This window comes from Carassius auratus, linkage group LG49B, assembly GCF_003368295.1.
Source record: "Carassius auratus strain Wakin linkage group LG49B, ASM336829v1, whole genome shotgun sequence".
Classification (NCBI taxonomy): Eukaryota; Metazoa; Chordata; class Actinopteri; order Cypriniformes; family Cyprinidae; genus Carassius; species Carassius auratus.
In genome coordinates, this window is record NC_039301.1 from 1,340,805 (window position 1) to 1,355,804 (window position 15,000).

Below are 15,000 nucleotides of genomic sequence, written 5' to 3' on the forward strand. Positions count from 1 at the left end.
GTTCATTATGAATCCTGTTATTCCAACATTAATGTCACGCTGTTTCTACAGTTACTGAGAAAAACTTCGCAGTTAAAATCGCATATATATATATATTTAGGGTTATATATATGTGTCTATACATCATCTAAATGTCTACGATGTGTGTGTGTGTGTGTGAGAGAGAGAGAATGACCCTCAGCATGTGTGTGTTTATGTTAAAAACTGTGGATTCAAATGTGCACACTAAATTGTTACAATGTTTACGTTTAAATTGTTATAATGCTCTCCTATTATTGTGATCTTTTGTTATTGTGTTTCTTCGCATATATTCAAAGCTTTGGCAATATTGTATTTTTACATACCAATAAATCAATTTTGAATTTGAGTTTGTGTGTGTGTGTGTGAGAGAGAGAGAGAGAGTGTGTGTGTGTGTGTGTGTGTGTGTGTGAGAGAGAGAGAGAGAGAGAGAGAGTGTGTGTGTGTGTGTGTGTGTATGTGAGAGAGAGAGTGTATGTGAGAGGGAGTGTGTGTGTGTGTGACAGAGAGAGAGAGTGTGTGTGTGTATGTGTGTGTGAGAGAGAGAGAGAGAGAGAGAGTGTGTGTGTGTGAGAGAGAGAGAGAGAGAGTGCGTGTGTGTGTGTGTGAGAGTGTGTGTGTGCGTGTATGTGAGAGTGTGTGTGTGTGTGTGTGTGTGTGAGCGAGAGAGAGAGAGAGAGAGTGTGTGTGCGTGTGTGTGTAAGAGAGAGAGATGCTCTAGGACTCATTCCCTGTTTGAGGATAAGTCCCATCTGTCTCTACAGGATCAGCTCGTTTAATCTCCCACAATCCCTCACTGTTGTCACACAATCAGGTCTCTGCACGCAACTGTTCTCACCACATACTGTACATCTGATACCTTTTACTGCCCACAGAAACATGACCCTAAACTGACCTCTGACCCCTGACTGTGTGGGAAATATAGCTGCATGCACTTGACCTCATTTGATTGATAAATGAAGACTTCATCAGATGAATCTTCATCAGAGGATGAGTGTGAATGTTTCACAGATGCTTAATAATACAAACATCATTCCGTCTGAATCTTTCACTGGTCAAAGTAACTCAATCATTCGGGGAAGCCCATCATAACAAGCGACTATATATTTACTCTCGACTCCTTAAACTCATCATTTTGACACATTTGGCAGAAATGAATCAGGTCAATGTATCAGACTCTCAGTGTGAAGGAGAGAATGGAGCAGGGAGATGTATAATCAGTGTTTGCAAACATTCATCAGATTCAGTGGGCTGAGAGTAACTCTGCTGTGTTATTGAGGTCAGTGAGTCGCTGGCAGATCGAGTGGAACGAACGAGTCTTTAACCGAGTCACTGATTCAGGAGCTCAGGTCAGCGCTGATCCGAGCTGTTCATGTCCTTCACAAACGTCACACATCATCAAAATATCTGCTGGGGGTTGGGACCCAAAAACAAACAACAGCAAATATCTACTGTAAAACATGCTCTGGGATTGAGTTTCATTCGTTTCTGAGGAATCAGAACAGAATATATATTTATATTTCACTCTGCACTTCTGTAATGAAGATACTGTTTTACTTTATTGTTGAATGTCTGTTTTATATCGTGGTCCTGTGAGGCACAACATTTCCTTCCACTGTATGTCCACACATGCGGACTTGACTTGATGAGACTATCTGGCCACAGCGATGTGTCCAAATTTGATTTCTTTGTCCTTTACACTGATTTTGTGGGCAATACAAATGTAATATATCTGTCATGCCAATAAAGCATCTTAAAACTGAAACTGGTCTGTGAAACAGTTTCATTTACTTCACCTGCAGGTTTTAGTAATGTTATTAAATCTGTTTCAGGTACCACACATATAAATCTATTGTTCTATCTGCATGAGGACAAATATACAATCTCAGAAGTGCATTTTAAAACCTCATGTTCATTCATATATGTGCAAAAGTTGCATCTCCTGGATGAAGATGACTGGATGAGTCCAGAGAATTAATACTGTTTTACACCACATTTTCACTGTATGAATGTCAGCATCTCTCCATCATGACTTCAGATACAGACTGTGATCACACATGAAATAAATCTGTGATCTTGTGAGAACATGAGGTCCATTAGAACATCAAAAGAAGAAACAACACGGATGATCTTAAATGAATTGAATAAGGTTGGATTTAATAATGTTCCACAAACATTCAGATCTTTAAAGATTAATCTTTAATTTCACTGTAAAATGTTGAAAGTTTCATAGCAGTGGAGACTCTGAAACTAAAACTGATTACTGACGTGCTTAAACACTCTTCATAAATACAAATAAAACACTAAATAATAATAAGTGACAGTCCTACACAACTGTACTTAGAACAAGCATATAACATTTTCTCCCATCATCGTTTTGTTTCTTCAACAGTCTGGAACTGTTTATATGTTTGGAGACCCAAACATTATAAAACTTCATACTGCTCAAACTCTCTTCTGACCCAGCAGATTGATGTGCTTTCATGTAAGAAGCTGAGATCCTGAAGGTTCAGTCTTTCATGACCCAAATCTCAGGACTAGTCATGGCCTGATGTGCCCTTACTCTCTTACGGAACCTTGCGATGCTGTGGCGCCCCCTGATGTATGACGAGGGCGTTACACCATCAGCACATTCAGCAGCCCTGCCATTCCTGGAGTGGACATATGTGCTGCTGCTCTAACACACAGGAGAAATCATCATTACCGTCTGCTGGACGACTGCAGCTGGTGGCGACTCCAGCCTGACGGAGCTAAACACAAATAATTAAGACAACACCAATTAAAGCAAATACCAGATATGGCTGTGTGGTTGCTAGGTTGTCCAGCTTCATGTCTGCTCTCTAGACAGGTTTAATGACATCACTATGAGCACTAATCAAGAATGACTAAAGATCATCATGTGACTGTAATGCTGTTGTGACTGTCACAGTGTTGTGATTGTGACAGTGTTGTGATTTTAACGCTGTTGTGATTGTGACAGTGTTGTGACTGTAACGCTGTTGTGATTGTGACAGTGTTGTGACTGTAACATTGTTGAGACTGTGACTGTGTTGTGATTGTGACTGTTGTGATCGTAACGCTGTTGTGATTGTAACTGTTACTCTGTTGTGATAGTAACAGTGTTGGGACCGTAATGATGTTGTGATTGTAACTGTAATGCTGTTGTGACTGTGACAGTGTTGTGACTGTAACGCTGTTGTGATTGTACAGTGTTGTGACTGTAACGCTGTTGTGATTGTGACAGTGTTGTGACTGTAACGCTGTTGTGATTGTGATAGTGTTGTGACTGTAACACTGTTGAGACTGTGACTGTGTTGTGATTGTGACTGTTGTGATTGTAACACTGTTGTGATTGTGACTGTTGTGATTGTGACAGTGTTATGACCACACTGATGTGACTGTGGCAGTGATGTGACTGTAATGTTGTTGTGATTGTGACAGTGATGTGACTAACGCTGTTGTGATTGTGACAGTGATGTGACTGTAATGTTGTTGTGATTGTGACAGTGATGTGACTAACACTGTTGTGATTGTGACAGTGATGTGACTGTAATGTTGTTGTGATTGTGACAGTGATGTGACTAACGCTGTTGTGATTGTGGCAGTGATGTGACTGTAATGTTGTTGTGATTGTAACACTGTTGTGATTGTGACTGTTGTGATTGTAACGCTGTTGTGATTGTGACTGTTGTGATTGTAACATTGTTGTGATTGTGACAGTGTTATGACCAACGCTGTTGTGACTGTGGCAGTGATGTGACTGTAATGTTGTTGTGACTGTGGCAGTGATGTGACTAACACTGTTGTGATTGTGACAGTGATGTGACCAACGCTGTTGTGATTGTGACAGTGATGTGACTGTAATGTTGTTGTGACTGTGGCAGTGATGTGACTAACGCTGTTGTGATTGTGACAGTGTTATGACCAACGCTGTTGTGACTGTGGCAGTGATGTGACTGTAATGTTGTTGTGACTGTGGCAGTGATGTGACTAACGCTGTTGTGAATGTGACAGTGATGTGACCAACGCTGTTGTGATTGTGACAGTGATGTGACTGTAATGTTGTTGTGATTGTGACAGTGATGTGACTAACACTGTTGTGATTGTGACAGTGATGTGACTGTAATGTTGTTGTGATTGTGACAGTGATGTGACTAACACTGTTGTGATTGTGACTGTGATGTGACTGTAATGTTGTTGTGATTGTGACAGTGATGTGACTAACGCTGTTGTGAATGTGACAGTGATGTGACTAACGCTGTTGTGATTGTGACAGTGATGTGACTAATGTTGTTGTGATTGTGACAGTGATGTGACTAATACTGTTGTGATTGTGACAGTGATGTGACTAACGCTGTTGTGATTGTGACAGTGATGTGACCGTAATGTTGTTGTGATTGTGACAGTGATGTGACTAACACTGTTGTGATTGTGACAGTGATGTGACTGTAATGTTGTTGTGATTGTGACAGTGATGTGACTAACGCTGTTGTGAATGTTACAGTGATGTGACTAACGCTGTTGTGAATGTTACAGTGATGTGACCAACGCTGTTGTGATTGTGACAGTGATGTGACTGTAATGTTGTTGTGATTGTGACAGTGATGTGACTAACGCTGTTGTGATTGTGACGGTGATGTGACTGTAATGTTGTTGTGATTGTGACAGTGATGTGACTAACGCTGTTGTGATTGTGGCAGTGATGTGACTGTAATGTTGTTGTGATTGTGACAGTGATGTGACTAACGCTGTTGTGATTGTGACAGTGATGTGACTGTAATGTTGTTGTGATTGTAACACTGTTGTGATTGTGACTGTTGTGATTGTAACGCTGTTGTGATTGTGACAGTGTTATGACCAACGCTGTTATGACTGTGGCAGTGATGTGACTGTAATGTTGTTGGGATTGTAATGTTGTTGTAACTGTAATGATCTTGTGATTTAACAGTATTGTGACTGTAATGATGTTGTGACTGTAACGTGTTGTGACACTCACAGCGTGGATATCCCGACGGTCGAGGGTTACTGGCGCTGCTGCCAAACGACGACTGGAAGTTATGGATGGTTTCTTGTAAAATCTGTCTTTCCCTCCCCTGTCATGAAAATATGTTAATAATCACATTATTTATAGTTCAGATGAGCGTCTATTTCTGCCCGATCACATACACACTCACTTTCCCAGCATTCAGCTCTGATATGGCCGCCAGAATCTGTTGCCGCGGACCGTCTGTTTTAATTCCCAGCTCTTTCAAGTCTCCGTCAGTCAGAGTCAGAAATGCCTCCATATCCACCTGCATCAAAACATCCATCACTGTTCATTAGACAGACCAGAGATGGGCTTGATCTGCCTCTGAATTATTTAATTCAGAAAATAGAGGGGCAGCCAATGGAGGAAACCAGAGAAATAAACCGGCCTCTATCTCAATGCGTGGAATGCAAGCTCACTGCTACGCAGGGCCGGATTAACACAAGCACTAGGCGTGGCTGGAGTCCCAGGGCCTGAGCAATGAGGGGGCCCATGATTGGTTGTGGAGGATGAAAAAACAAAAAACAATGTTGTAACACCAAGATAAGTTACTATGAAGGAGGCCCTTGGGTTTGCTGTAGCTTCAGGGCACTGTTTTCTTAATCCGCTATGCCACAGCTCTGACAGAATCACACCGTTAAAGAACAAAACCGCGCTGCAATAAGAACAGAAGAAGCAGACTGACAGAAGAATGACAAATGGCAGACAAACCTCCTGCTCTTCAAAGATGGGCTGATATTTCTCCAGAGAAAGTTTCCTCAGAATCCCTGACAATTCATCTGTGTATGAGAACAACAATCAGCAGCCTAAATACAGAGAGCGACTGTGTGTGTGTGTGCATGTGTTTGTGTGAATCTGTGTGTGTATGTGTGTCTGACCCTCGTCCGTGATGGTGCCGCTGCTGGAGCCGCCGCTGCTCTTGGATCTGGGCTGCGTGGATGCTGATGAGAGTGAGTCTGTGGCGGGAGGTTTGGGTGTGGGTGATGGAGAGGGCGTGAGGGTGGGCGACGTGCTCTTGGACGTGGACGAGTTTCCTGACTGAGGACGTTTCTTTAACTCCAGTTTCTGAAACACACACAAAGAGGTTCAGAACGCCACATACAGACATACACACACATACAGAGGTTCAGAACTTCTCACACTCACACTGGGTCCAGCAGCACTGATACACACCCGTCTGGAGTGGCCATCTGTGTGGTCAGTCAGGCTGATGTCCGGTGCGGAGGGCAGCGGCGTTGGTACAGGACTGGGAATCTCAGCAGCGGCTGGTGTCCTGCTGTCCAACAGACCGGCTGCTCTCTTCCTCTGAGCCACGATCTGAGACAGAACACTGTCCGCTCCGCTGCCACCTAAACACACCAAAAAAAGTGTTTCTACAGTGCTTTATGCAGTACAGATGGTGACAAAGCAGCTTTACAGAAATAAACTGGAAAATAGCAATGTTAGTGTTCCAAAATTCATCACTTTTGAAACTAAATTAATTACAGCGAGAGCGATTCGAAAACATACAAAGTACTTTGATGTCATACACCGATCGGTCTGCCGCACATATTATTTAGATCAGTTCAGTTCAACACATGATCATGTGATTTAATCTGGTCGGGTATGACATCAGCAAGTGGGTGGAGTCACCTGAGCGGTTGTGTGAGTCGGAGGCGTGACGGTTGACTCCTCCCACACCATTGGATCCACCTGAGGAGTGGGCGGAGTTATAACTGCCTGAGTTGGAGGGGGAGGGGCCTTTAGTGATGCTGGGAAACTTGATGGACCTGCTGACCACTCGACTAATGGACGACTACAACACACACACACACACACACACACACTCAGCAGTAATTATCTTCAGAAAACAAGACTCCCTAATTAAAGAGAAAAATTATAATTCTATAAATAGAAGCCTAACTATATCAGAGTTGGCGCAGCTGCTCCTGCCGGGTCTCTGTGGCATGCTTCCACTCCGGCCTTCCTTCGCTGCTCCACAGCGCTCTGAGTTCCATGGCTCAAAGTTTGATGGCGGCAGGAAGGGCGGGATGACGGCCTTCAGCTTCTCATTGGGCAGACGAGCGAGCGGCGCTCCGTTCCTCAGCTGACAGACCAATAACGACTCAGACAATCACTCATTTCAAGACTTTGACAAAAGCAGAAATTAAACAAATGTACCATCGTCGTGATGAGGAAGTCATCTTTCCCACTTCTTGTTCCGTTCAAACCTACAAAAAAACATTGTCAAGGCTTTACTGCATGTTAGTTTTTTTAATACTAGCTGCTTTTCTAAATTCTGCACTAAGCAAACATGAGGAAGGTTTAAAATCAAACAAAAATGTCTCTTGATGAACTTGAGCGGATCCACGCACCACAGTCTTTACTCTTGCTGGTCCAAGCAGTGCAGACGTCTGCGCTCGGAGCTCCAGCAGGAGGCGATGCGGTCTTCTCCTCTGCTTTCATGGTGGCGTCCAGAGGAACTTCATCAGGGAACGGAGCGAGCCGATTGGTGGAGAGCCCATGTCTCAGTGTGTGCGTCAGCTTGAGTTTGCGGAATCGGTTGGACATGCGATTCCACCAGGACTATCGACACAAGAGGGAAGACAATATAATCAACACAGATACATACTCCCAACCGAAGGGAATTCAGGGGAAGTTCTGATTGGAACTACATGTTAAGTAGAAACGTTATTTTAAAACAACAGCAAAGTCTACAGTGACACCCTAAACCATTAAATTATTGTAAAAACTATGATTTAAACAACTTTACAATACTAACCATTTCAGTTTAAACAAAAAAGATTAATAAAAGTATAAACCTCACATTTCAGGATAATAAATGATTCTATAATTGTTCTGAATTCTGAGATCCATAAGCTACCACTGTGAACAAAGCAGTGCTGTGCGTATAATCATCATATGAAAACTGAAACTTTTCCTTCAATGTCATGCAATTTCTGGTCTTAAGATTTGTATTATGCTCTTATAAACTGATGAGCCATTGACCTGCTCACATGCTCAGCTTTGTCAGATAATGACACTACAGGTCGACCGTTGGGTTAGTTTTGCTGATTAATCGACACAGATTGTTGAAACTATCTGCAAAAATCTGTGCCAACAGTTTCAGAGAGTCAGAGTCAGAGAGGCTTTATTATCATTTCAGCTCTAACAGCTTGTACACAGTCAAACGAAACAGCGTTTCTCCAGGACCATGGTGCAACACAAGACAACATTAACTAAAAAACTCACATTGTGCTGTGCAAAAGACTATACATAATTAAATTATCTTAAATAATCTAACATAATACCAGAACTGGAAAGAAGAAAGTAAAAAATTAACATAAAACAAAGTACAGACTTCATAAAGTGCGCATGCCTGAATGAAACAGTGCTACAGCCTGGAACATTTCTATATATATATATTATACATAGAACAGGTGACAATATTAATAGACAAGGCACAATATTGAGGTAGATTTTATGCAAATGTACGGACGTGCAAAGTATGCAGTTGGGTTTCAAGTGTTTGTGATTCAGGTATTTATAGTAGGGGTGTATGTGTGTAAGTGTAGCTCAATTCACATGGAGTTGGGGAGTCTGATGACTCGAGGGAAGGATGGCAGAAGAGTGAAGAGCTGGTGTGAGGGGTGTGTGGGGTCGCTAGTGATCCTCCACTCAGTCACATGTGGTGAGGATGTGGGGTGGGAGATGTGCTGTCTTCAGTCTGCGTAAAAAGTAAAGACGCTGCTGAGGTTTTATTTGCTATGGAGCTGGTGTTAAGAGACCAGGTGAGGTTCTCCCTCGCAATGGTGTCATTCTGTGCTTCAAGACGTGCGCAGAAGTCATTCAGTGCATCTGGGAGGGAGGCATCACTGTTACAGGCAGGTGGTGATGGTTGGGATGCCTTGCCACATACGCCAGGTGTCATTGCTGTCCCTGAACTGGTTGTGGATCTCTGGGAGTGAGACCGCTTTGCTTCTCTGATTGCGGAGACAGTTTGGCCCTTGCTTCTCTTAGTGCTGCTTTATCACCCATTCTGACGGCAGAGTCACGGGACTTCAGCAGTGCACACACATCCGCAGTCATCCATGGCTTCTGGTTGGTGTGTGTAGAGATCGTCTTGGAGTCTGTGACATCATCAATGCATTTACGGATGTAGCTGGTCACTACAGTTTGACCAATACAATTACTACTAGTTTCTCCGGGTTGCATCGGTTGCTGGAGTGGTGAACATTAGCAGCACCTCAAATGGTTAAAACAATATGACCAAAAACACACAAAAGTCTTACCCAAAGGTTTAATGTCACGGTTGTTTCCATCAGTTTCATTAGTTTATATCCGGTTGGTCACTTTAATGCACTTGTTAGCTGAAGTTGCAGGTTTAAAGCTGTGATGTGACAAAGATACTGAAATCTTGAACCAGTCGACTGAAATCCTGCCGCACCTCAGTGAGTGTCCCAAATCATTAAATGACCTCACTCTAGGCTGGACGGTTGTGTATTGTGCATTTTTAAGCTAATCGTTTGGGTAGGGTTAGGGTTAGTAATTAGGGTTAGGGTTAGTATTTCTGTGGCTCCAATAAAGTCTGTCTACTATAGACAGTTATAATATCGATCAAGCTTTTTCTTTCTGTTTTGCTCAGTAGTTTTTTTTTTACACCAAAATTCAACCTCATCTATGCTGCTTTTTGATCATTCTTGAAGTGAACTTTTGTCTGTTTGATGATTTAAAAAAACAGTTTGTGACTTCTTATACCTGAGTTCTAGACGCGGTGAGAATGCCACATTTTGTTATTTTGATTAGATAATAATCACGTGTTCTAGAACAGAAGCAATTCAAGTGTGAGACTATACATAAAATATCTATATGTTTGTAATTTCAATGCAATTATCTTTGTGTAGATACTTAAAAGATGGCAATCTGATAACGTACAAAAAAATTAACTAAGAACTTTAATCATCAATTTATAATAGATATTAATATATTTATTTCCTGTATGAAGTATGGTTAAGTACTGTTTTTTTTTTTATTAGTAAAGAACTATCTTAGTTTTTGTTCAGTATTCGTTTGAAAAACTATCGGTAGATTAATGGGCATCGGTCAGTGTGGTCCTAGCTATCGGTCGACCTCTAAAGGAGACAGCAGCTTTAGGGGTCAGAGGTCAATTACAGTGATTGTTACCTTCAGGCCGCCTTTATCATCCGGTGGAAGAGGAACATTTAGAGATGCACGTCTCTTTAGGGTTGATTTTCCTCTGTGTTTGCTCTTGTCTTTCTCCACCTGCATGCAGACGGAGGCTAGCAGTCTCACCAGCTCCGTGTCTGACGGACAGAAGGAACATCAGGTCACACGCAGGTCACACACAGCTCAAGCAGTGAAACAGGGCAAAGCAGGAGCCGCACGCTCACCAGGGTCATTCAGGAGCATGACCAGGTCGAAGGCCTTGTATCCGTTCTTGGCTCTCAGGTTGACGTCAGCGCCCTGATTTAGAAGAAACTTCACCACGTCTTTATTCCTAGTGAAGGACAGAACAGGAGCTGAAGTATCTGACGAACACCAGCGCTGTCACACACACACACACGTGTTTACGTACCCGTGATACGTGGCCTGCATCAGCGCTGTCCAGCCGTGCACCGAGTCCTGTCTGTCCATGTCAGCGTGCTTCTCCACCAGCAGCTGCACCACCTCCAGCTGACCGCTGACCGCCGCCATCATCAGAGGAGACGCACCGTCTGCGTTTGAGACGTTCACCTGAGACGCGTCCTCCTCCACGATCTCCTTCACCAGCTGAGCGTTTCCTACAGCAGGACACAATCACCTGAGATCACACGCAAACTAACTACAGGACCTGAGGGAGACCCACTGCCGCTCACTCATCACGAGCGCTGTGGTCATTAAATCCCCAGAATCAATCCCAAACAAAGCAGAAGTGACACGAAACAGCCGGAGGCAGCGGGAACAGACCTCTTCAAAAATCAGTCTGAATACAATGAAATTAGGACAGAATTATCAGCTGTAACACTTTATATCAACATTTTTATATTTCAACAATACTTTTAATACCTAATCTTATTTTTTTGTTATTCTAACCTGAAACAATTATTTGATGTTTAGGGTTCCCTTCATATTAACCCTATACTGTGTAGCAGTTCACCACAAACAGTACTGAATTCTGATATTACATGAGAACTCACCTAACTTCAGCGCATGGAAGACATCAGGACGTTTCTTCTCATCATCTGTTGAGTATTAAAGAAAGCAGATGAAAATGGCAACATTAATGATATTACTGCTCTCACTGGTCTCTCGATCTGCTGTGTGTCCAGCACACACACAGAAGCAGAACTACATCAGATGTGAAAATGAAGAAGACCAAACAAGCTCATGTGTTTAAGTGTCATGCAGCTCACAGTCATCACGATCCATTAAAAAGGTACTGGGATCTGATCTTCACCCATCAACTAAACTCAGAGTGAGTCTGGAACAGCTTCTATTGGCAGATATTCTACACAAGGGGTTTTCAGACGCTCTCAGGTGATGTTGGAGGTGTTTACCTGGCTGTGGCCGGACGGTGGTGATGGAGTCCAGGTAGTTCTTCACCTCTTTGTGCTGCAGTTGGAGCGCCACCTCGAAGGCCGTCTTGCCCAGGACATTGAGATGATCGGCGTCCGCTCCTCGCTCCACCAGCTGCTGTGTCACGCTGACCGTCCCGCCGGCCGCCGCCAGCATCAGCGCGCTCCAGCCTGTGCTCTTCTGGCAGAAGTTCATGTCCGCTCCCCATTCCAGCAGCAGCCTGACCACTGCCTCGTGTCCGTGCTGAGCGGCGGCCAGCAGCGGCGTGATCTCCAGAAACGTCTTGCCGTTGTCGCTGTGGACGTTGTTGTTCCCACTTGCATTTCCCTCCGCCGCCGCCAGGTGGTCAAAGTCGTCCACGAAGGCGCCGTTCTCCAGCAGGAGTTTGGCCACATCAGCATGACCCCCGCGAGCAGCCATGGTCAGGACGCTGGCTCCCATCCGGTTCCTGCCATTGATCTCCGCACCGTTCTCCAGCAAGATATGAGCTACGGTCAGATGACCAAACCTGCAGACAGGAACACGGACAATCAGCATCTGATCCCAGATCAGAGAATCAGAGTCAAAACATTTATAAAAACTAGGGATGTAACGTTTCACTCAACTCACGAGTCAATTCGATTCATGACTTTGATGTCACAGTTCGATTCTCTAATGTTTATTTTACAAAATGAGATTGAATATATTATACAGTAAACGAAAAAGGTATATTTTTATTAGACTATTGCTGCGTGTTTCTTTGTTAAATTTGAATTATAACAAAACTCAATACAAATGTTAAAACAAACCCCAAATTAAATAAGTTAAAAAACGCAAAAGAAATCTCTTCATTAAAAAAACAAAAAAACATATGGCTTTGATTGTGCTCTTTCCATTCCAAATAAGAGGCAACCACTGGATTGTAACCATCATCCAAACAAAGATGCAGCGTATATGTAGCATGAGTAGTTTTTAATCTAAATTAGACTGTAACTATACTACATAAACTATACTACATAAAACTCATCTGAGTGAAACAGCAGAAGCTCTGAATGAGACGCAGATTCACTCTCTGACAGCAGGTGGCGCTCATGAACAGCAATGATAGTGTTTCCTTGGTTACGGCTGTAAACAAAGCAGCACTGCGCTTATGAACACTACTTTAATATGCATCGTGAAAATAAAACACCATGTAAACTTTTCTAGGAACAGTCAGTTCCCCTAATCCAAAATATTAATAAACATAATATCTCAGTGATATTTAAATAATCTAAGGGACACACGCTTGCAAATGCTTTGTTTCAAAATAAAACATGAAAAGAACTATGTACCATGTTCATTTTAATTAAACTATGTGACACAATTAACTAGATCTATGAATATTACTTTATCAATATCGATCCAGTCCAAATCAATTTTATTATTTGATGCTCATATTATGACATAAATGGAACTGTGTTCAACTATGAATTAACTGATGTGAATTCTGATGAATTTATTCATAAACATCTGCATTATATTAGTAATCTACAGGGATTCACTGTAGCTGTAAACATGCTGCTAACAGCAGCCAAAGCAATTATTAATATAATGCTAATCAGTCAGAATTATCTTCAGATTCATCAACACGAAACTCCAACTGTTTGTGAGTATAAATGTTTCACGATGAGCGCTCATATGAAGACAGCTCATCCCAGTAATAACGCGCTTCAGTTGAAGTGTTACAAGATGAAAGCCTCTCGCTGTGTTTGTATCAAGAGTTCTGTCATTCTGTAACAATAACGGTGACGCGCGTGACCTCGCAGCCTGCATCAGCGGCGTCCAGCCGTAATGGTTCCGTCGATCCACCGACGCTCCTTTCCTCAGCAGGAACCGGACCAGCTGCTCGTGTCCCCCGGCGGACGCGAACATGAGCGCCGTGTTTCCCTGCTCCTCGGTCCCGTCCACACGCGCGAACCCGCCCGGGTCCTCCAGAACGCGCCGCGCGCTCTCTAGATCGCCCTCATCGCACGCCCGGAACCACAGCAGCGGGTTTACCGGAGCCAGACTCATCCCCGAACGGCCGAACCCCGGAGCTTGAGCGCTCAAGAAGTTCTTCAAGTTTCGGAGTTTCTGCGCATGCGTACAATCCACGTCGCGCACGGACGCTTCCTCTGGGATCCAGGGATTCTGGGAAGCAGCAGAGACGGGACACCTGCTGGTCAGAGCGAGCAGAACATGCATTACAATAACACTATAACCCTCATGCAAAGTGTTATCTATTAAAATGTAATTTAAATGTATTCAATACCATTAAATTCACCAGCTAATCGAGCTCTTACTAGACATACAAGGAACCTCCAGACAGGTGTGTGTTAGGATCGAGCTAGAGCTTGTTTGTGCCTGAACAGGTAAATTAGAGGCAATTGAATATCGAGGAATATGTTATTCCTTTAGTTAAATGTGCAGCTCAGAACATTCATTCCACTCAGAATAATAATGTGTGATATGTTGTTTCTGTTATTAATCTCATACTTCAGTTTGTGTTTGTCAGATGCAGCTAATAAATATATGAGGTGTTTGATTAATAAATGAGCCTGTTTACCTGCTCAAACAGAGACTTTCTGAGATGTAACATGAGATATAATCTTAATAATGACTTTATGTCCTTCATATTGGATAAACAACTCTCTAGAAGAGTCTAACATAGAGGGAGAAAGCATTTCAACATAACATCAGCAGGATTCAGTGAAGAACAAGAGCCAGCAATGTGTACTGATCTTCAGCAGGAACAGCAGATGTTTCTTCACAGATGTGTCACAAGCATCCTCTCGATCTGAAGGTGATGAACATGTGCAGGTGTCATTGATTAGAGATCATTCATGATTCTTCTGTCCTCGTGTCGCTGTCAGCACTCACACCTAGTGAAAGAGTAAACAAAAAAGATTCATAAACAGCCAGCAATAATCAGAAGAGAGACATGGACTGAATGATTTCAGGAGAGCAGTGCTCAGTCTGACCAGCAGGGGTCAGTCACGTCACGTGGTTCATCTCCATCCTAACAAAGCCTTATTTGTTAGTACAGATTACACTGTTTTATCAAAAATACTGACAGGCCTCACTGTAAATATCAAATAAATCACACCTGCGTGTTGTGCTGTTGACAGAACACATTAAAGCACAATCAAACCCAACTGTGAATAAACCTCAGATTAGTGATTCATTGATCAGATTCTCATATGAAACTGCAGGATGGATGAAGATGAGCAGAACAGTTATGATTAGAAAACATTAAATACACTGGTGAAAGTGGAGCGAGGTCAGTCTGATGGACTCCTGCTGGTCAGTAAATGATTCTGTCAGAAGCTGCACTGGGTTTGAGGACAAACACAATAAATACATTTTGTTCCTGATAACGGATATGAACACAAACCAAACAACCC

The 15,000-nt window shown here is 42.9% G+C and overlaps 1 protein-coding gene across 2 annotated transcripts; it reads right to left on the minus strand.

The window, feature by feature from the left end:
* Positions 1-2,154: 2,154 nt before the first annotated feature.
* Positions 2,155-13,826, minus strand: anks6 (ankyrin repeat and sterile alpha motif domain containing 6). 2 transcript variants are annotated; one of them, XM_026241648.1, is made up of 16 exons: positions 13,377-13,826; positions 11,581-12,107; positions 11,221-11,265; positions 10,620-10,824; positions 10,435-10,541; positions 10,208-10,347; positions 7,399-7,609; positions 7,205-7,254; positions 6,948-7,130; positions 6,677-6,839; positions 6,191-6,393; positions 5,923-6,109; positions 5,756-5,823; positions 5,193-5,309; positions 5,015-5,111; positions 2,155-2,768 (listed from the first exon to the last, which is right to left on the minus strand). In XM_026241648.1, the coding sequence occupies exons 1-16, from the start codon at positions 13,799-13,801 to the stop codon at positions 2,719-2,721; spliced, it is 2,778 nt and encodes a 925-aa protein (XP_026097433.1). In that variant the 5' UTR covers positions 13,802-13,826; the 3' UTR covers positions 2,155-2,718. The 2 variants fall into 2 exon arrangements, with proteins under 2 accessions (XP_026097433.1, XP_026097434.1); XM_026241649.1 differs by having other exon boundaries at positions 6,218-6,393; positions 13,377-13,825.
* Positions 13,827-15,000: the final 1,174 nt, after the last annotated feature.

Excerpts from the sequence above, each read along its gene's own strand:
- anks6 (XM_026241648.1), bottom strand. The coding sequence starts at position 13,801 with ATGCATGTTCTGCTCGCTCTGACCAGCAGGTGTCCCGTCTCTGCTGCT. Across the intron at positions 10,825-11,220 it reads CTTCCATGCGCTGAAGTTAG|GAAACGCTCAGCTGGTGAAG; the intron begins GTGAGTTCTCAT and ends GTCCTGCTGTAG. Across the intron at positions 5,824-5,922 it reads CGGCACCATCACGGACGAGG|ATGAATTGTCAGGGATTCTG; the intron begins GTCAGACACACA and ends TCTCATACACAG.